At 42.1% G+C, this 21,397-nt stretch overlaps 1 protein-coding gene across 4 annotated transcripts in view; it reads right to left on the bottom strand.

Moving 5' to 3' along the window:
* CEP170 (centrosomal protein 170) overlaps nt 1–21,397 on the bottom strand; it is a 771,544-nt gene that overhangs the window by 198,444 nt on the left and 551,703 nt on the right. For all 4 annotated transcript variants that reach the window (XM_068231897.1, XM_068231898.1, XM_068231899.1 and 1 more), the window contains one exon: nt 19,184–19,439. In XM_068231897.1, the coding sequence (XP_068087998.1) occupies nt 19,184–19,439 (256 nt within the window). The remainder of the gene's footprint in view (nt 1–19,183; nt 19,440–21,397) is intronic.

The following is a 21,397-nucleotide window of genomic DNA, read 5'->3' as shown; positions in this document are numbered from 1 at the left end:
TTGAGCACAGTAATACCATGGTCAGTAAACCATTTACCAGTGTTTTTGGCACTATGAGCAGGTGCCAGGTCGAGGCCTTTTTTATTCCTAGATGTTTTGTTTCCATATGGGATGTACCTTCTACAATATTGATTGAGAATAAGTTTAAAAGCTTGCCATTTCCCTTCAGTGTCCTCCCCTTGTAGTACATTATCCCAGGTCACCAAACTTAGTGCTTGCCTGAGTTGATTGAACTTTGTTTTTCTAAAATTCATAGTTTTAGTGGTCCCGCTGCCCCGTGGCCTATCAGTCACCAGATCAAACGTTATGTTGTGATCACTATTTCTCAAATGTTCTTGAACCTGCACATTTGATACAATATCTGGTCTATTTGAAACAATCAAATCCAGTAAAGCATTCCCCCTAGTTGGTTCCGTTACCATTTGAGCTAGGTAACTGTCCTGTAGTGATGCCAGAAATCTGCTGCTTTTACCAGAATGGGTAGCCTCAATACTCCAGTCAATGTCTGGAAAGTTAAAGTCCCCCATAACTATGACCTCATTTTTACTTGCAGCTTTTTCAATCTGCTGTAGTGATTGCAGTTCTGCAGCTTCATGAATATGTGGTGGCCTGTAGCATACCCCAATAAGCAATTGGCAACCTTTATTTCCACCATGAATATTTACCCAAACGGACTCCAGATCTTCACAATCTTCTACTTTATGACAAGTTATGACAATATCACAAGGAGAAAACTCAGGTAAAAAAGTGAATTGCATATGGCCCCAGGGGCCATATGCAATTCACTTTTTCTCCTTTGTTTTCTCCTAGGTGATATTTCCAAACCTGTCAATAAAATGCCTTTTAAGCCACCAGAAATCAAGAAAATACTCAAAATAATTTTGATAGTACTTTTACACCTACATTTTGGTACTTTTTTTAGTTGAAAAGTTATTTTAAATCAAAGATGAAAAATGATCTCCTAGGAGAAAACTCAGGTGAAAAAGTGAATTGCATATGGGCCCAGGGCCCATATGCAATTAACTTCTTCTCAATAATTTTCTCCTAGGAGACATTTTTTCATCTTCGCAGAAAGTCACAGAAAGCGGCAGTGAGCCATGGCAGTGGACCGGAGGATCATTTTGTTCCAGCATGGGCACAGGATGTCTGCAGGGGGCCAGTAGAAGCCCCAGGTAGGTTCAACTCTTTTTTTAAAAAAAGCTTACAGTTGTCCTTTAAGGACTGAAGTGATAAGACAACATTCTCACTGTGAAAACTTATTACTACATGTGAATAAGGCAAGCTTCTTTAGTGAATTAACACTTAAAATACTGCTGTTTGGTGATAAGTTTTCACTTGCCTTATTTTCATCAGCATGATCTTAGTGAACTGAGGCCATTGTCAGAACACTGATAGACAACTATGATGTACAGAGTCAGTTTAACTCTGCAGAGGCAGTGAGAAACTTTTGTGACAAAAAATAAATCAAGCACACACCAGTGCCAACAGTACCTAATTTACTATTAGAACAGTGTACAGTGCATCCACAGAAAATTCACGGCACATCGCTTTTCCATATTAGTTATGGAAATTGTTTCAGCCTTATACCAAATTGGATTACATTGCTTACCATTAGCCAGGCACATCCACATTCCATTCATACTTTACGTAGCAAAAGTGTTAATGTAACCGCCGCAGGTGGCGCTAATTCCATTCATACTTTACGTAACAAAAGTGTCAATGTAAACGATGGTATTGTGTTGTAAGTGGCCGTCTCACTGTGGCCAAATGTATTGTAAACAGTGAGTTAATTAATTAAAATGAAGCCTCTTTTCTGCCTCTCTCCTATAGAACGCTGGCAGCCGGGGGGGGGGGGGGGGGGCACACACCCACGAGAGTCGTTTGTCGCAAGCAAACAACCAGGATTCTCTGCCGCGATGAACAACTCTGGGGGTACACGCATGTCCCTGCCGGCTGCCAGTATTGTATAGAAGAGAAAGGGCAAGGGGGAGGAGAGCGAGAGCCGAAGACGGCGGCTTCATCTGTTACATTGCCGCCGGCTTCATTTTAATTCCATTAACTCACTGTTTACAATACATTTGGCCGCAGTGAGACGCCCACTTAAAACACAATACCATCGTTTACATTAACACTTTTGTTACGTTAAGTATGAATGGAATTAGCGCCACCTGCGGTGGTTACATTAACACTTTCGTTACGTGAAGTATGAATGGAATTTGCGCCACCTGCCGGATGCGCCCGGCTAATGGATAAGTAACAAAAAAAATCGAGAAAGCACATATACATAAGTATTCATAGCCTTTGCCATAAAGCTGAAAACTGAGCTCAGGTGAATCCTGTTTCCCCTGATCATCCTTAAGAAGTTTCTGCAGCTTAATTGGAGTCCACCTGTTGTAAATTCAGTTGAGTAGACAAGATTTGGAAACGTACACACCTATCTATATGAGGTTCCACAGTTGACACTTCATGTCAGATTATAAACCAAGCATGAAGTCAAAGGAATTGTCTGTAGACTTCCGAGACAGGATTGTCTTGAGGCACAAATCTGGGGAAGGTTACACATTCAGTTAGTTTAAGGTCCCAATGAGCATTGTGGCCTCCATCATCCGTAAGTGGAAGAAGTTCAAAACCACCAGGACTCTTCCTAGAGGTGGTCAGCCATCTAAACTGAGTGATCAGGAGAGAAGGGTGTTAGTCAGGGAGGTGGCCAATAACCTGATGGTATTTCTTCTCAAAATACTTCAGCGCTGATTGGCATCAATTTTTCAAATCCACCACCACACCCTTCAAAGTGCAGGCTTACCAAGCGGATGAAAGACCCAAGTTATAAGGTCTAAGCGTTTGTAGTAATCAACCAACGATCATTACTTCTCCACCAATCATAAAGAGGTCCTCTCTTCATAATCCGTCACAGTCAGGGGCGTAGCAATAGGGGGTGCAGAGGTAGCGACCGCATCGGGGCCCTTGGGCCAGAGGGGCCCCAAAGGGCCCTCCCTCAACTACAGTATTAGCTCTCTATTGGTAATGTGCTCATAATAATCACTTCTATAGATACATTGAATAATGGTAATCATTAGGAAACTGTTCCCCAGCCCCTTCTTGCACCTCAGGCACTGTAGTTGCCATTGGCAGGTTTCGGTGCGCCGTATCAATTGTCATGTATAGAGTGCTTGGGGGGGCCCCATGTAAAACTTGCATCGGGGCCCACAGCTCCATAGCTACGCCACTGGTCACAGTTATCCTCAGTATAAAACCATAAAATAGATCTAAGTGTACTCCGTTTTGTTTAAAAACATCAACTTTTAATTGCTAAGCAAAATAACATAAAAGTACTTACATCCGGGTCCTTTTCAAAGGGACCCACAATTTAAAAGCGAGTTTCAATAATGTAAGGTGCCGTTTCCACACCAACCACTCGTAGGCCCAGACCCCACCTGGTTTCGCTATGGCGTCATCAGGGGCTAGCTTACCGAGTGATGTCTATTGGTTGATTAAATAGTCGTCCCAACCCGGGACTTCCTGCCGCGGTGGCGTCTCCATATTACTTCTTACGTCATTTCCGCCGCTACGTCATTCTATATCCGCCGCTTGAAACGCATACACGGCGTCCATTCATTTTCATCTAAGCGTAACGTCACTTCCGCTTCTACATCAACAACTTCCCTTCCTTGAAACGCACAAGGAGGGATATTAACTATTACTATTACGCTTGGACCGCACGGAAGCGGCATACTATGCGCTTCCCTCCATATAAAAACGATTGGTTAGTTCAGGACGGCACCCCACTTACAGTAAACATTAAGACAACAAAAAATAGAAGAAAATCAATAACAACAATCCAATAATAATAAAATATAAGATTAAAAACACATAAAAATCATTAATTCATAAAATAATCCATATATCCCCCAATCATTAAATAATCGGCCATCTAGTGGCCGTTCACCTAACTACATCTTCCATAATCTATAGAAACCCACTGACACTTCCTCCTTCCCAACCACCTTATTCATCAGTCAAAAAACAATTCAAGTCTAACTCGATATTTAACCCACTAGGTTCCATGCAGTTCAATATGAAGATCCACTTAGTCTCATCCTTTGAAATATCCTTAACCCTATGGAAATCCCTCCAATTACCCAAATTTCTCTCTATCCCACAGAAGATAAGACCCTCTGGGTCCTGCTTATGATGGGTCCTAAAATGCTCAGAAACTGAATGTTCTTTGAATCCATTCTTAATATTATCAATGTGTTCCCCCACTCTCTCTTTGAGGGTCCTCTTTGTTCTACCTACATAATATTTCCCACAGGGACAAATTAATAAATACACCACATATTTTGTTTCACAGGTAATGAACTGTTTTATCTCATATTCTTCATCCCCAAATTTTAATTGAACCCTCGGAGTAGAAGTACAAGTCCTGCAAGGTAAAGATTTTCTATATTTATAAAAACCTATTTCCCCAAATGAACTTAACCCTTTATATTGGGGAATGTCTATAGCACTAGACGTTAAAATATCTTTTAGACTGAGGGCCTTTCTATATATAACCTCTGGATTCTCAGGCAGGAACGAACACAAAACTGGATCCTCTTCAAGGAGAGACCAATGCTTTGAGATAATTTTCTTAACTTTTTTATGTTGTCGACTATATCCAGTTATAAAAGGGCATGCCATCTTATTGTCTGCCCTTTCTTTATCTCTCAAAATACCTTCTCTATCAATCTGAGCTACTTCATTCTGTACTTCCATCAGCCTCATTGTATCATAACCCTTATCCTCAAATTTCTTTTTTAATGATTCACTTTCCCTTTGATAGTCCTCCAACTCCCCACAATTTCTCCTCATCCTCAAAAATTGTCCTTTCGGAATAGCCCTCAACCAATTAGGATGGTGACAGCTATTAATCGGTACTTACTATATTCACAAGAAAATTTCAGGTCCCCCCCTTTATTGTTTAAATTCTCTATAAACAACACCAAGGAGTTCTCATCACCCCCCCCCCCCCACACACACACACACACATAAACAACATGTCGTCAATAAATATTTTCCAGACTATTAAATCCTCCGAAGGGGCTCTATATATGGAAATCTCCTCCCATAGGGCCATATATAAATTAGCCATACTTGGAGCAAATTTGGCCCGATGGCCACGTCTACTTTCTGAATATAAAAGTCTCCACCGAACCAGAAATAATTATGCTCGAGAGCAAATCTGGTACATTTAACTATGAACCTTATCTGTCTAGGATTCAAACAGCCATCTTCCAGCATAAAATGTTCAATTGCCCTCAAACCTTCCTCATGGGGTATTACAGTGTATAACGAGGTGACATCAGCCATCACTAGAAATGGAGGTTCCTCAAAACTTAATTCCTTCAAAATATTAATGACATGTTTATAGTCTTTCAAATATGAATGGGTTTTAATCACCAAGGGTTGCAAAAATGTATCTACATATTCCCCTATCCTATATGTAACCGACCCTATCCCACTAACAATGGGCCTTCCCGGAGGTTTAACTACATTTTTGTGGACTTTGGGTAGATAATATATAACTGGGGTTCTGATAACAGAGGGTAACAGATACTTTGCTTACTTTTCATTCAAAATACCTTCTCCTAATCCCTGCTCAATGAGTACTTTAAGTTCTGCTTTAAACCTCACACCAGGATCTCCTCTTAATTTTTCATAAGTGCTAACCTCACCTAACAATCTGTTAATTTCTGTATCATAACCATCCTTATCTAAGACCACAATACCTCCCCCCGGATCTGCGGCCTTGCTTACCACATTGTGATGCTCTCTGAATTCTCTAATTCCATTCTTAAAGAGGATCTGTAACATCAAAAGACCCCCTGGGGGGTACTCACCTCGGGTGGGGGAAGCCTCCGGATCCTAATGAGGCTTCCCAAGCCGTCCTCCGTCTCGCTGCAGCACTCCGAGAATAATGACGTCAATATTTACCTTCCTGGCTCCTGCGCAGGCGCTCTGACGGCTGTCGGCTCCGAACTACACGGAAATACCCGATCGCCGTCGGGTCTGCTCTACTGCGCAGGCGCAAGTTTCCGGCGCCTGCGCAGTAGAGCAGACCCGACTGAGATCGGGTATTTCCATGTAGTTCGGAGCCGAGAGCAGCCACAGCGCCCCCGCTGGAGCCTGCAAAGGTAAATATTGAACTGACAGTCGGCTCTGTCGCCGGCTGTTCGGAGGACTGCAGCGAGACCCCCGTGGGACAGAGGACGGCGTGGGAAGCCTCATTAGGATCCGGAGGCTTCCCCCACCCGAGGTGAGTACCCCCCAGGTGATCTTTTTGACGTTACAGAGTCTCTTTAATCTTTATATCCTGATGTACTCTGGGAATATTCAATTCCCGTAAATCCTTAACAACCATTTTTCTAAAGGCTTCTATTTGATGATTGTTCGTGGACGGTGGTTTAAAAATAGATTTATTTCTCAAACCACTGTGACGAAATTCTTCCCTTTCTAGACTGACATCCACTGTATTATTCGATGGACCCGTCTGGGATAGAAAGTGTTTCTTCAAACTCAATTTTCTAGTAAATTTCTGGATATTAATATAAGTACTAAACCTATCCATATTCTTTTGTGGGGCGAATTTTAATCCTTGATCCAACAGAGATATCTGATCCGAACTGAGTTGTACCTTACTCAAATTATAAATACCTTCCCCCCCTATTCTTTCCATTTTTTGAGGCGCTGTTGTAATCTTCTTCCTCCTCGGTTTCCTCTCCTTCTCCGGGTTTCCTTCTTTTCTCCCTGGTTCCCACCTTGGGATATATAAAAGGGCGTGACTCCACAGGAGTTAATGGACAATCTGATTCAGATTCAACATAATAATTTAACACTTCAAATCTGTTCTGAATAGGGATCTCATTAGGGTTATGCTTTATTCTGGGTCTCCACCCCTTTTGGAAGCTCTTTCTATTGGTCTCATGGGGTCTTGCATTAAATTTCCCCCTAGTCTGTTCAAACCTCTGATCAAAGTATTTAGGTTGGTATCGTTGAGGGACATTTTCCCAAGCTCTATATTGGGGTGAGTAATGGGGTAAATAGGGAGGTGGCCGCCTAAATTCTTTCTGAACATATTTAGGGTTATTAATCCACCCTGGTACTTCTCCTGGCCTTGTATATTTACTTACCTGTTCCCTTCTTGGTTTTGTTTCAACTTTTACCCCATCTTTATCGTCTGGCCTCCCCACTGGCCCCTCTGGTTTATTGGGGATCTCTTTCGCCTTCCCCTTCAATTTCTTTTTCTCCTTCATTCTGTTTTTGCCATTTAAATACACGTCCTTCCTTATAATCTGTATAATCCCTTTGAAATTTCTTTTGTTTTTTCTTTTTTAGGTCCTCATCAGTCTTTTTCAGATATCTCTGTAGATCACCTGACAACTGCTTATATTCCTTCATCCCCTTAAACTGTTCCATTTTATTATTGATCTCATCTATATCTTTATCGATCTTTTCTAATTTGCCTTTTTTTCCTTTCATCAATAGACCTAATAACTCCTTTCCACATCTATTAAAAAAAAATATACCAGTCCTCATCAGAAACCGTTGTCCTTTCACTCTCATTGGGGCAGAATTCCCATCTGCATCTCCGTGGGACATACCCTGCCCTATAATATCTATTAAGGGTGGCTATGTCCCACCACACAGATAATTTCTTTTCACATGTCTGGCCCAATGTTTTAAACTGGCTTTCCAAATTAGCATCATTATCTATTAAATGAGTATCAGCAAAAGTCTCGTCAATGTCAAAACCTTGTCTTGACATATATTAGTAATAGTTTGCATCTTTTCCAAAATGATCAAATTTCCCACAGCTCTTTACAGGAATAAAAAAAAAAACCCTACAATCACTGTATATCAATGTTTCAGACAGATATCAAATAATAAATATATGAAATAACTTTATGATAAGTACGCATATAGTTCTTTGCTGCAAATATCATCTGAAAAAGTCCATCAAATATACATATACAGTGGAGGAAATAATTATTTGACCCCTCACTGATTTTGTAAGTTTGTCCAATGACAAAGAAATGAAAAGTCTCAGAACAGTATCATTTCAATGGTAGGTTTATTTTAACAGTGGCAGATAGCACATCAAAAGGAAAATCGAAAAAATAACCTTAAATAAAAGATAGCAACTGATTTGCATTTCATTGAGTGAAATAAGTTTTTGAACCCTCTAACAATAAAAGACTTAATACTTAGTGGAAAAACCCTTGTTTGCAAGCACAGAGGTCAAACGTTTCTTGTAATTGATGACCAAGTTTTCACACATTTTAGGAGGAATGTTGGTCCACTCCTCTTTGCAGATCATCTCTAAATCCCTAATGTTTCGAGGCTGTCTCTGTGCAACTCTGAGCTTGAGCTCCCTCCATAGGTTTTCTATTGGATTAAGGTCCGGAGACTGACTAGGCCACTCCATGACCTTAATGTGCTTCTTCTTGAGCCACTCCTTTGTTGCCTTTGCTGTATGTTTTGGGTCATTGTCGTGCTGGAACACCCATCCACGACCCATTTTCAGTTTCCTGGCAGAGGGAAGGAGGTTGTCGTTCAGGATTTCACGATACATGGCTCCGTCCATTTTCCCGTTATTGCGATTAAGTTGTCCTGTGCCCTTAGCAGAAAAACACCCCCAAAGCAAAATGTTTCCACCCCCATGCTTGACAGTGGGGACGGTGTTTTGGGGGTCATAGGCAGCATTTTTCTTCCTCCAAACACAGCGAGTTGAGTTAATGCCAAAGAGCCCTATTTTGGTCTCATCAGACCACAGCACCTTCTCCCAGTCACTCACAGAATCATTCAGGTGTTCATTGACAAACTTCAGACGGGCCTGCACTTGTGCCTTCTTGAGCAGGGGGACCTTGCGAGCCCTGCAGGATTTTAATCCATTGCGGTGTAATGTGTTTCCAATGGTTTTCTTGGTGACTGTGGTCCCTGCTAATTTGAGGTCATTCACTAACTCCCCCCGTGTAGTTCTAGGATGCTTTTTCACCTTTCTCAGAACCATTGACACCCCACGAGGTGAGATCTTGTGTGGAGCCCCAGAGCGAGGTCGATTGATGGTCATTTTGTGCTCCTTCCATTTTCGAACAATCGCACCAACAGTTGTCACCTTCTCTCCCAGCTTCTTGCTAATGGTTTTGTAGCCCATTCCAGCCTTGTGCAGGTCTACAATTTTGTCTCTGACATCCTTGGACAGCTCTTTGGTCTTTCCCATGTTGGAGAGTTTGGAGTCTGCTTGATTGATTGATTCTGTGGACAGGTGTCTTTTATACAGGTGACTAGTTAAGACAGGTGTCCTTAATGAGGGTGACTAATTGAGTAGAAGTGTCTAACCACTCTGTGGGAGCCAGAACTTTTAATGGTTGGTAGGGGTTCAAAAACTTATTTCACTAAATGAAATGCAAATCAGTTGCTATCTTTTATTTAAGGTTATTTTTTCGATTTTTCTTTTGATGTGCTATCTGCCACTGTTAAAATAAACCTACCATTGAAATGATACTGTTCTGAGACTTTTCATTTCTTTGTCATTGGACAAACTTACAAAATCAGTGAGGGGGTCAAATAATTATTTCCTCCACTGTATCTATCTGCGCTAAGGATTTTTGACACTCCAAAAAGCTGCCAGAAGTAAAAGTCCTCAGATAGACCTCCTTGACAAAAACTTCTCAAATTACTTCAGCGCTGATTGGCATCAATTTTTCAAATCCACCACCACACCCTTCAAAGTGCAGGCTTACCAAGCAGATGAAAGACCCAAGTTATAAGGTCTAAGCGTTTGTAGTAATCAACCAACGTTCATTACTTCTCCACCAATCATAAAGAGGTCCTCTCTTCATAATTCGTCACAGTTATCCTCAGTATAAAACCATAAAATAGATCTAAGTGTACTCCGTTTTGTTTAAAAACATCAACTTTTAATTGCTCAGCAAAATAACATAAAAGTACTCACATCCGGGCCCTTTTCAAAGGGACCCACAATGTAAAAGCGCATTTCAATAATGTAAGGTGCCGTTTCCACACCAATCACTCGTAGGCCCATACCCGACCGGTTTCGCTATGGCGTCATCAGGGGCTACAACCCTTTACAACCCTTGGTGATTAAAACCCATTCATATTTGAAAGACTCGAAACATGTCATTAATATTTTGAAGGAATTACGTTTTGAGGAATCTCCATTTCTAGTGACGGCTAATGTCACCTCGTTATACACTGTAATACCCCATGAGGAAGGTTTGAGGGCAATTGAACATTTTATGCTGGAAGATGGCTGTTTGAATCCTAGACAGATAAGGTTCATAGTTAAATGTACCAGATTTGCTCTCGAGCATAATTATTTCTGGTTCGGTGGAGACTTTTATATTCAGAAAGTGGGTGTGGCCATGGGGACCAAATTTGCTCCAAGTATGGCTAATTTATACATGGCCCTATGGGAGGAGATTTCCTTGTGAATATAGTAAGATTGAGATCCATTTTCTGGATTTAAATATAAAAAATTCCAATTAACAAATTAAGACTTCTACCTTTTTAAAACCCACAGATAGGAATAGTTTTATACCGATTAATACCTGTCACCATCCTAATTGGTTGAGGGCTATTCCGAAAGGACAATTTTTGAGGATGAGGAGGAATTGTGGGGAGTTGGAGGACTATCAAAGGGAAAGTGAATCATTAAAAAATAAATTTGAGGATAAGGGTTATGATACAATGAGGCTGATGGAAGTACAGAATGAAGTAGCTCAGATTGATAGAGAAGGTATTTTAAGAGATAAAGAAAGGGCAGACAATAAGATGGTATGCCCTTTTATAACTGGATATAGTCGACAACATAAAAAAGTTAAGAAAATTATCTCAAAGCATTGTTCTCTCCTTAAAGCGGAATATAACCCTGCATTTCAACTTTGCTCTAAAACATTATTTACAGCATATTATATGCAAAAAGCATTTTTTTTACTAGACCAGCATTGGAAGGGTTAAACACAGAGGTTTTAAGTTCCGTGCAGACATTCAGATAGTTACATTCTATTTAGTTATATGTATATATTTAGAAATGTTACACACTCTTTGGCTGTCCTCCAACTGAGAGAGATGAGTCACAATAAACACTTAGATACATATTTGTAAACAAAAAGTATCTAACTCAACTTCGGATGCGTCTGCAGAAATCTATAGGGACTTTAAAGCCCTGTGTAACCCTTCCAATGCTGGTCTAGTAAAAAAAAAAAATGCTGGTTGCATATAATATACTGTAAATAATGTTTTAGAGCAAAGTTGAAATGCAGGGTTATATTCCGCTTTAAAGAGGATCCAGTTTTGTGTCCGTTCCTGCCTGAGAATCCAGAGGTTATATATAGAAAGGCCCCCAGTCTAAAAGATATTTTAACGTCCAGTGCTATAGACATTCCCCAATATAAAGGGTTAAGTTCATTTGGGGAAATAGGTTTTTATAAATGTAGAAAATGTTTACCTTGCAGAACTTGTACTTCTACTCCGAGGGATGGGGATGAAGAATATGAGATGAAACAGTTCATTACCCGTGAAACAAAATATGTGGTGTATTTATTAATTTGTCCCTGTGGGAAATATTATGTAGGTAGAACAAAGATGACCCTCAAAGAGAGAGTGGGGGAACACATTAATAATATTAAGAATGGATTCGAAGAACATTCAGTTTCTGAGCATTTTAGGACCCATCATAAGCAGGACCCAGAGGGTCTTATCTTCTGTGGGATAGAGAGAAATTTGGGTAATTGGAGGGATTCACATAGGGTTAGGGATATTTCAAAGGCTGAGACTAAGTGGATCTTCATATTGAACTGCATGGAACCTAGTGGGTTAAATATCGAGTTAGACTTGAATTGTTTTTTGACTGATGAATAAGGTGGTTGGGAAGGAGGAAGTGTCAGTGGGTTTCTATAGATTATGGAAGGTGTAGTTAGGTGAACGGCCACTAGATGGCCGATTATTTAATGATTGGGGGATATATGGATTATTTTATGAATTAATAATTTTTGTTTTTTTAACCACTTGCCGACCGCCCACTGCACAGGGGCGGCCGGAAAGTGGATCCCGCAAGTACCGCCGCATGCACAGAGGCGGCGGTCCTTGTACGGGCATGGGCGGAGCGATCGCGTCATCCGTGACGCGATCCTCCGCCGGGGATCGATGGCCGGGGATTTAGCCTCCAGCTCGCCGGCCACTTAGCAGCGCCGGCGGGCGGAGGAATACAAATCTCCGCCGATCCATGCGTATAATAGGCTTTGTAATGTATACAAAGCCTATTATACAGGCTGCCTCCTGCCCTGGTGGTCCCAGTGTCCGAGGGACCACTAGGGCAGGCTGCAGCCACCCTAGTCTGCACCCAAGCACACTGATTCCCCCCCCCTGCCCCCTGATCGCCGAAAGCACCCCTCAGACCCCCCCCCCCCCACCCCCCAGACCCCTGTTTGCACCCAATCACCCCCCTAATCACCCATCAATCACTCCCTGTCACTATCTGTCGACACTATTTTTTTTAATTCCCTAAACTGTCCCCTGCTCCCTCCTGATCACCCCACCCACCCCTCAGATTCTCCCCAGACCCCCCCCCCCCGTGTACTGTATGCCTCTATCCCCCCTGTAATAACCCACTGATCACCTGTCAAACACCCATCAATCACCCCCTGTCACTGCCACCCATCAATCAGCCCCTAACCTGCCCCTTGTGGGCAATCTAATCACCCACCCACACCAATAGATCGCCCACAGATCTGACGTCAGATCACCTCCCAAGTGCATTGTTTACATCTGTTCTCTACCCTAAACACCCACTAATTACCCATCAATCACCCCCTATCACCACCTGTCACTGTTACCCATCAGATCAGACCCTGATCTGCCCCTTGCGGGCACCCAATCACCCGCCTACACACTCAGATTGCCCTCAGACCCCCCATTATCAATTCGCCAGTGCATTATTCACATCTGTTCTTCCCTGTAATAACCTACTGATCACCTGTCAATCAGATCGCCCGCAGATCCGACGTCAGATCACCTCCCAAGTGCATTGTTTACATCTGTTCTCTACCCTAAACACCCACTAATTACCTATCATTCAATATCTCTGTAAATGGACAATTGTGCGTAAAAAAAAAATCAAACAATTGTCATTTACAGAGATATTTCTCCCACCCAGCATGGGTATGTGTAAAAATACACCCCAAAACACATTATACTACTTCTCCTGAGTACGGCAATACCACATGTGTGGCACTTTTTTGCAGCCTAACTGCGCTAAGTGGCCCAAAGTCCAATGAGCACCTTTAGGCTTTACAGGGGTGCTTACAAATTAGCACCCCCAAAATGCGAGGACAGTAAACACACCCCACAAATGACCCTATAGGGGCATGGTGAGTCCGTGGCAGATTTCATTTTTTTTTTGTCGCAAGTTAGAAGAAGTGGAAAGTTTTTTTTTTCGTTTTTTTTGTCACAAAGTGTCATTTTCCGCTAACTTGTGACAAAAAATAATATCTTCTATGAACTCACTATGCCTCTCAGTGAATACTTTGGGATGTCTTCTTTCCAAAATGGGGTAATTTGGGGGGTATTTATACTATCCTGGAATTTTAGCCCCTCATGAAACATGTCAGGTGGTCAAAAAAGTCAGAGATGCTTCAAAATGGGAAAATTCACTTTTTGCACCATAGTTTGTAAACGCTATAACTTTTACCCAAACCAATAAATATAGGCTGAATGGGTTTTTTTTAATCAAAAACATGTTTGTCCACATTTTTCGTGCTGCATGTATACAGAAATTTTACTTTATTTGAAAAATGTCAGCACAGAAAGTTAAAAAAAATCATTCTTTTGACAAAATTCATGTCTTTTTTGATGAATATAATAAAAAGGAAAAATCGCAGCAGCAATCAAATAGCACCAAAAGAAAGCTTTATTAGTGACAAGAAAAGGAGCCAAAATTCATTTAGGTGGTAGGTTGTATGAGCGAGCAATAAACCGTGAAAGCTGCAGTGGTCTGAATGGAAAAAATGGGTCTGGTCCTTAACCTCCTTGCCGGTTATCCCGAGCGCAGCTCGGGTTAACCTGCGCAGGAGGATATCTCAGGCCCCGCTGGGCCGATTTGCATAATTTTTTTTTTGTTACAAGCAGCTAGCACTTTGCTAGCTGCTTGTAACTTCCGATCGCCGCCGCTCGCCGCCGATCCGCCGCAATCCGCCGTGCCGAGTCGCTCCCCCCCGCCCCAGAGCCCTGCGCTGCCTGGCCAATCAGTGCCAGGCAGCGTTGAGGGGCGGATCGGGATTCCCTATGACGTCCCGACGTCCATGACGTCGGTGACGTCATCCCGCCCCGTCGCCATGGCGACCGGGGAAGCCCTGCAGGAAATCCCGTTCTCAACGGGATTCCCTGCATACTCTGATCGCCGAAGGCGATCGGAGTGGGTGGGGGGATGCCGCCGCTTAGCGGCTATCATGTAGCGAGCCCTTGGATCGCTACATGATTTAAAAAAAAAAAATTAAAAAAATGTGCGGCGCTGCCTCCTTGCCGGATTTTTTAGACCGGCAAGGAGGTTAAGGGGGGTAAAGCCTACAGTCCTCAAGTGGTTAATCTTATATTTTATTATTATTGGATTGTTATTTATTTTCTTTTGTTTTTTGTTGTCTTAATGTTTACTGTAAGTGGGGTGCCGTCCTGAACTAACCAATCGTTTTTATATGGAGGGAAGCGTACAGTATGCCGATTCCGTAATAGTAATAGTTAATATCCCTCCTTGTGCGTTTCAAGGAAGGGAAGTTGTTGTTGTTGTTGATGTAGAAACGGAAGTGACGTTACGCTTAGATGAAAATGAATGGACGCCGTGTATGCGTTTCAAGCGGCGGATATAGAATGACGTAGCAGCGGAAATGACGTAAGAAGTAATATGGAGGCGCCACCGCGACAGGAAGTCCCTATTTAATCAACCAACAGACATCACTCGGTAAGCTAGCCCCTGATGACACCATAGCGAAACCGGTCGGATCTGGGCCTACGAGTGGTTGGTGTGGAAATGGCACCTTACATTATTGAAACGTGCTTTTACATTGTGGATCCCTTTGAAAAGGGCTCGGATGTGAGTACTTTTATGTTATTTTGCTGAGCAATTAAAAGTTGATGTTTTTAAACAAAACGGAGTACACTTAGATCTATTTTATGGTTTTATACTGAGGATAACTGTAACGGATTATGAAGAGAGGACCTCTTTATGATTGGTGGAGAAGTAATGATCGTTGGTTGATTACTACAAACGCTTAGACCTTATAACTTGAGTCTTTCATCCGCTTGGTAAATCTGCACTTTGAAGGGTGTGGTGGTGGATTTGAAAAATTGATGCCAATCAGCGCTGAAATATTTTGAGAAGTTTTTGTCAAGGAAGTCTATCTGAGGACTTTTACTTCTGGCAGCTTTTTGGAGTGTCAAAAATCCTTAGCGCAGATATATATATGTATAATTGATGGTGATTCTGTCAGAGCTCCAGAGGTCCTCTGTGGAGAGAGGAGAACCTTCCAGAAGGAAAACCATCTCTGCAGCAATCTACCAATCAGGTCTGTGTAGTAGAGTGGCCAGACGTAAGTCACTCCTTTGTAAAAGGCACATAGCAGCCTGCCTGAGGTTTGCCAAAAGGCACCTGAAGGACTCTCAGACCATGGGAACCAAGATTTGCTGATGAGATACAGATTGAACTCTTTGGTGTGAATGCCAGGCATCACATTTTGTAGGAAACCAGGCACCACTCATCACCAGGCCAATACTATCCCTACAGTGAAGCATGGTGGTGGCAGCAGCATGCTGTGGGTATGTTTTTCAGCAGCAGGAACTGGCCAAGGATAGATGTGCCAAGTTTGTGGCATCGTATTCAAAAAAACTTGCAGCTGTAATTGCTGCCAAAGGTGCATCAACAAAGTATGGAGCAAAGACTGTAATTACTTATGTACATGTGATTTCTCATTTTCTTTTATTTATAATAAGTTTGGCAAAACCTCAAAAAAAACTTTTTTTTCTCACATTGTCATTGTGTTGTGTGTAGAATTCTGAGGAAAATGGAATAAGGTTGTAACATAACAAAATGTGGAAAAAAGGGATACGCTATGAATACTTTCCAGATGCACTGTAGTCAGGGACGGATCAAGACCAAGTTGCGCCTGGGGCAAGGTCAGGTTTTGGCGCCTAAAGTTCAGGTTTTGGCGCCTAAACTGCCATTCATTTTGCCGCCTTTTTATAAATTCAACAAACTGCGCCTGGGGCAAGATACCCGCTTGCCCACCCCTAGATCCGTCCCTGCTGTACATAAATAAATTATACAATTATACTTGATCAGGGCCTCATTTGATGTTATTTTATGCAAACTTACTTATAAGAACACTATTACGTTATTGTTTTAATAGCCATTCAATCTAGGAGTTGCATACCCTCTCTCTTGTCTTGAATGTCTTTCAGGTGATTGCAGGATATTTGTTATTTAATTGAAATCTGACATGAGTTACACACCCCTGGTTTTCATTGTTCAAAATTCAATGCCACCCGACAGGAATCCCAGCCGAGGCATATATATTTATACCCAATTGGTCTTCCCTCAAGGACAGTCTTTTCTGAGCACTTATACACAGCACTTTAAATGTATACTACTTTTCTTACCCTTTTAGATCATGGTAATACTGTGAATATATACAGTGGGGTGCGAAAGTTTAGGCAGCCTTGTTAATCGTCATGATTTTCCTGTATAAATCGTTGGTTGTTATGACAAAACATGTCAGGTAAATATATCATATAGGAGACTCACACAGTGATATTTGAGGAGTGAAATGAAATGTATTGGATTTACAGAAAGTGTGCAATAATTGTTTAAACAAAATTAGGCAGGTGCATAAAGTTCGGCACCACAAAAAAGAAATGAAATCATTATTTAGTAGATCCTCCTTTTGCAGAAATTACAGTCTCAACGCTTCCTGTAGGTTCCAATGAGAGTCTGGATTCTGGTTGAAGGTATTTTGGACCATTCCTCTTTACAAAACATCTCTAGTTCAGGCTTGATGGCTTCCGAGCATGGACAGCTCTCTTTAACTCACACCACAGATTTTCAATTATATTTAGGTCTGGGGACTGAGATGGCCATTCCAGAACGTTGTACTTGTTCCTCTGCATGAATGCCTTAGTGGATTTTGAGCAGTGTTTAGAGTCTTTGTCTTGTTAAAAGATCCAACCCCGGTGCAGCTTCAACTTTGTCACCGATTCCTGGACATTGGCCTCCAGAATCTGCTGATACTGGGTGGATTCCATGCATCCCTTAACCTTGACAAGATTCCCAGTCCCTACACTGGCCACACAGCCCCACAGCATAATGGAACGACCACCATATTTTACTGTAGGAAGGAGGTATTTTTCTTGGAATGCTTATTGTTTTTCCTCCATGCATAACGCCCCTTGTTATGCCCAAATAACTCAATTTTAGTTTCATCAGTCCACAGCACCTTATTCCAAAATGAAGCTGGCTTGTCCAAATGTGCGTTAGCATTCCTCAAGTGGCTCTGTTTGTGCTGTGGGCGAAGAAAAGGCTTCCTCTGCATCACTCTTGCATACAGCATCTCCTTGTGTAAAGTGTGCCAAATGCACAGTGACTCCATCTGCAGCAGGAGGATGTTGTAGGTCTTTGGTGCTGGTCTGTGGGTTTACTCTGACTGTTCTCACCATTCGTTGCTTCTGTTTATCCGAGATTTTTCTTGGTCTGCCACTTCGAGCCTTAACTTGAACTGAGCTAGTGGTCTTCCATTTCTTCAATATGTTCCTAACTGTGGAAACAGACAGCTGAAATCTCTGAGACAGCTTTCTATAACCTTCCTATAAACCATGATGGTGCACAATCTTTGTCTTCAGGTCATTTGAGAGTTGTTTTGAGACCCCCCATGTCGCTACTCTTCAGAAATAATTAAAAGAGAGGGGAAACTTATAATTGACCCTCTTAAAGAGAACCAGAGATGAAGCACCCTCATGTATTTTATTACATTTATCAGTGGGAACATGACAGTAAACACCTACCCTGCTTTTAGTTTTATTGTTCTCAGTCTAATCTATCTGTTATCAACTGTGATAAGAATCCACCAACTATTCAGTCGAGGTTTGACCTGGAATCATTATAGCTGAGTCACTCTTCTGTGGAGTGTTTTCAAGCCCAAGCCTTCCCCCTCCTGGCTCAAATTTCATGCTTTACATACTGAGAGCTGTTATGACATGGGATGGGGCTGCTGCTGCAGGAAAAATCTCTGTCTAACAGACAAGTGTGGCTGTGTGATCTGTGTGCTCTGTCTGTGCAGCCAGTCATCATTATTATCTACTGTATGCAGTTTCATTACTATGAGAGACACTTCCTACAGGCAGCCACACAGCATGCCAGAATATGAAGTTGAAAAACACAGATGAAAGCCTACAGCAGCCCTGCTTGTCTATAGTCTCATATAGCCTAGACAGCACATCCAGAACACCTTATAACCTGGAAGCAGAAGGAATATGAGCCGGCGGCCATATTGGATATTTCCTGGAGCAATAATGCACAAAAAGCACTCAAAAAGGCACACCAGAGTGGCAAAATTATCGGGTAGAGCATTTATTCTTTACAAGCTATCAAATGATATGTTTATTTTGTGTGAATCGTTCATCTCTGGTTCCCTTTAAATACTCTTTTTCATAATTGGATTCACCTGTGTATGTAGGTCAGGGGTCACTGAGCTTACCAAGCCAATTTGAGTTCCAATAATTAGTTCTAGAGGTTTTTGAATCAATAAAATGACAACAGTGCCCAAATTTATGCAACTGCCTAATTATATTTAAACAATTATTGTGCACTTTCTGTAAATCCAATAAACTTAATTTCACTTCTCAAATATCACTGTGTGTGTCTCCGACCTACATGATATATTTAACTGACATTTATTGTCGTAACAATGATTTATACAGGAAAATCATGACGATTAACAAGGTTGCCCAAACTTTTGCACCCCACTGTATGTATATATATATATATATATATATATATATATATATATATATACACACACCTATTTAGAACCTACTGTCAATATTTACATGCAAGTGCCATAGTAGATTAACCAGCCCTTACCTTGCTATTTCTTCACGATGTGCAGTCCAGTCACGGATATAATCTTCCTGTTCTTTTGCTTTATGTTTGAATGTACTAATGTTTACAGCTCCTAGGGCAGTCTTCACTGGGATGTTCCCACTTGCTTCTGTCTTTTGAATTTTATTGGTTGAAGAAGTACGAAGTCGAGACGGTTTGGGAGAGTTACGAGTAGATCCAAACTCATCTTCAGAAGTGGATGCATATTCTGGAGGAACACGTCTCCATCGAGTATTAGCTATTTTTTATTTGGGAAGAAAAAAGGAAACAAAATGCAATCCGTGTTCAGCAAATTTGGTTGATTTTAATATGAAAGCCTAGCCCAAAGTAAAAATTGCTTTTCTTGGTGGTGTAGAAAAGGAATAGATGTACTTTTCAAGTTTTACTTCATGATCTCATCTTTGGAAGGCTTTTCCTCAGTGCTGGTTTAAGGAGCTTTGGGGCCCTGGGGCAAGCTTAAGCAGTCTCCCCCCCCCCCCACCCCCCCCGGATAAAAACATTTGAACAATGACACACACACAAACACACATTTACGCAGAGACACACACACAAACACACAGACAGACACACACACACACTTGTGAATGCATACACACTCCACCAACACAGAGACAGACACACTTGCTAAGACACAATCCCCATTTTGTTCTTTCCTTAAGTAAAATGTATGCTCACTGCACGTCCCCTGCCCTGCTCATCCCTTCCTCTCTCCAATGCAAAAATCCCATGCCATGCTGTGCAGTGCTCTCCCTCCTCTCTCCCATGTAGAATTCAAGCAGCTGCAGGTACCCAATATCTGTCCCATTGACGACATTCTTCTGTGTTGTAAGGGTTGTCACTTGATGTCATCAAGAGGGGGCCCTTAAAGATACAGGATAATGCCGTCACTGTACTGTAGACCTCCGCACTGTCAACGGGACTAAGGGGAAGTGACTGCTGCTGCTTGAATCTTACATGGAAGGGAAGGACAGAAAGGGAACACTGCACAGTGCAGCATCTATCAGCGGGACATGGGTGGGGGGGGTTTCTCTGGCCCAGGGTTAGTGATATTCCCTTAATAAGCAGGAAGCTGGGTCCTCGGGGAACAGCGGGGTAAAAACAGTTGACTGGGTCTGGTAGCGCAGGGGCCTCTGTGTAGGTTGGGGCCCTGGGGCAATTGCCCCCTTTGCTTCTATGGCAGTGCCGGCCCTGCTTTTCCTGACAGAAATGTATCTACCAAGCAAAGAAAGCAGTACAAAAACAATTATGTTGAGTAAAAATTTAGAATGAAGTTACTTTTTCATAGTCATCCCTCAATTATTGTCCATGTGATTCACAGGGCTTCCATTAAAGCACATGAACAGATACAAGAATTGACAGCAAATCTACCAAATGAGCTATACAATGGAAAACAGACACCAGCATAAAACTGACAGTTATTACTTAGGCAGGGGACACACTTGACTGTTTTTGCATGAGTTTTCTCTATCAATTACATTAGCTGCTGTAAAAAAAATGTGTTAGTTTTTTTTTGTTTTTTTGTTGTTGTTTTTTTGCATACAAACACACATAGGCCTCGATTCACAAAGCCGTGACAAACTTAGCATGCGGTTTTGCGCCCATACAGGTTTGTGCGCGTAACAGTAAAGGTTTGCGTGCTTTAACTTTCCCTGTTCACGCGCTAACCCATATGTTAGTGCATGGATGGGAAAGTTAATGCGCGTAAACCTTTACTATTACGTGCGCAAACCTGTATATACGCTAACCTGCGTGTTAAGTTTATAACGGCCATGATAGCATTTATCACAGCTTTGTGAATCGAGGCCCTAGTGTGCAGAAAAACGTGCACAGAAAATTGAAAGTCAAGTGTGTCCACTGCCTAAAAGGGAACCTGAAGTGAGAGGAATAAGAAGGCTGCTATCTTCATTCTCTAGTAAACAATGCCAGTTGTCTGACTTATGTGCTGGAGCTCTGCCTCCAATACTTTTAAGCAGGCCATACACTGGCTCGATTCACGGCCGTTTCGACAGCAGATCCGATCCTGGGATCGAATCTGCTGCCAATCGCTTGCGCTAAACGCACCCGCCGATCCGATTCCCTCCCGAAATCGGATCGGTCCGTCGATCACGCCGTGCGGGAAATTACCCTCGATCGCCCGGCGGTAGGAGCGCGTCGCTTGCGGCGTACGATTCGGGCCCGATCCGAGCATGTATACAT

This window comes from Hyperolius riggenbachi, chromosome 4, assembly GCF_040937935.1.
Source record: "Hyperolius riggenbachi isolate aHypRig1 chromosome 4, aHypRig1.pri, whole genome shotgun sequence".
Classification (NCBI taxonomy): Eukaryota; Metazoa; Chordata; class Amphibia; order Anura; family Hyperoliidae; genus Hyperolius; species Hyperolius riggenbachi.
This window is presented reverse-complemented; position numbering and strand designations above follow the sequence as displayed.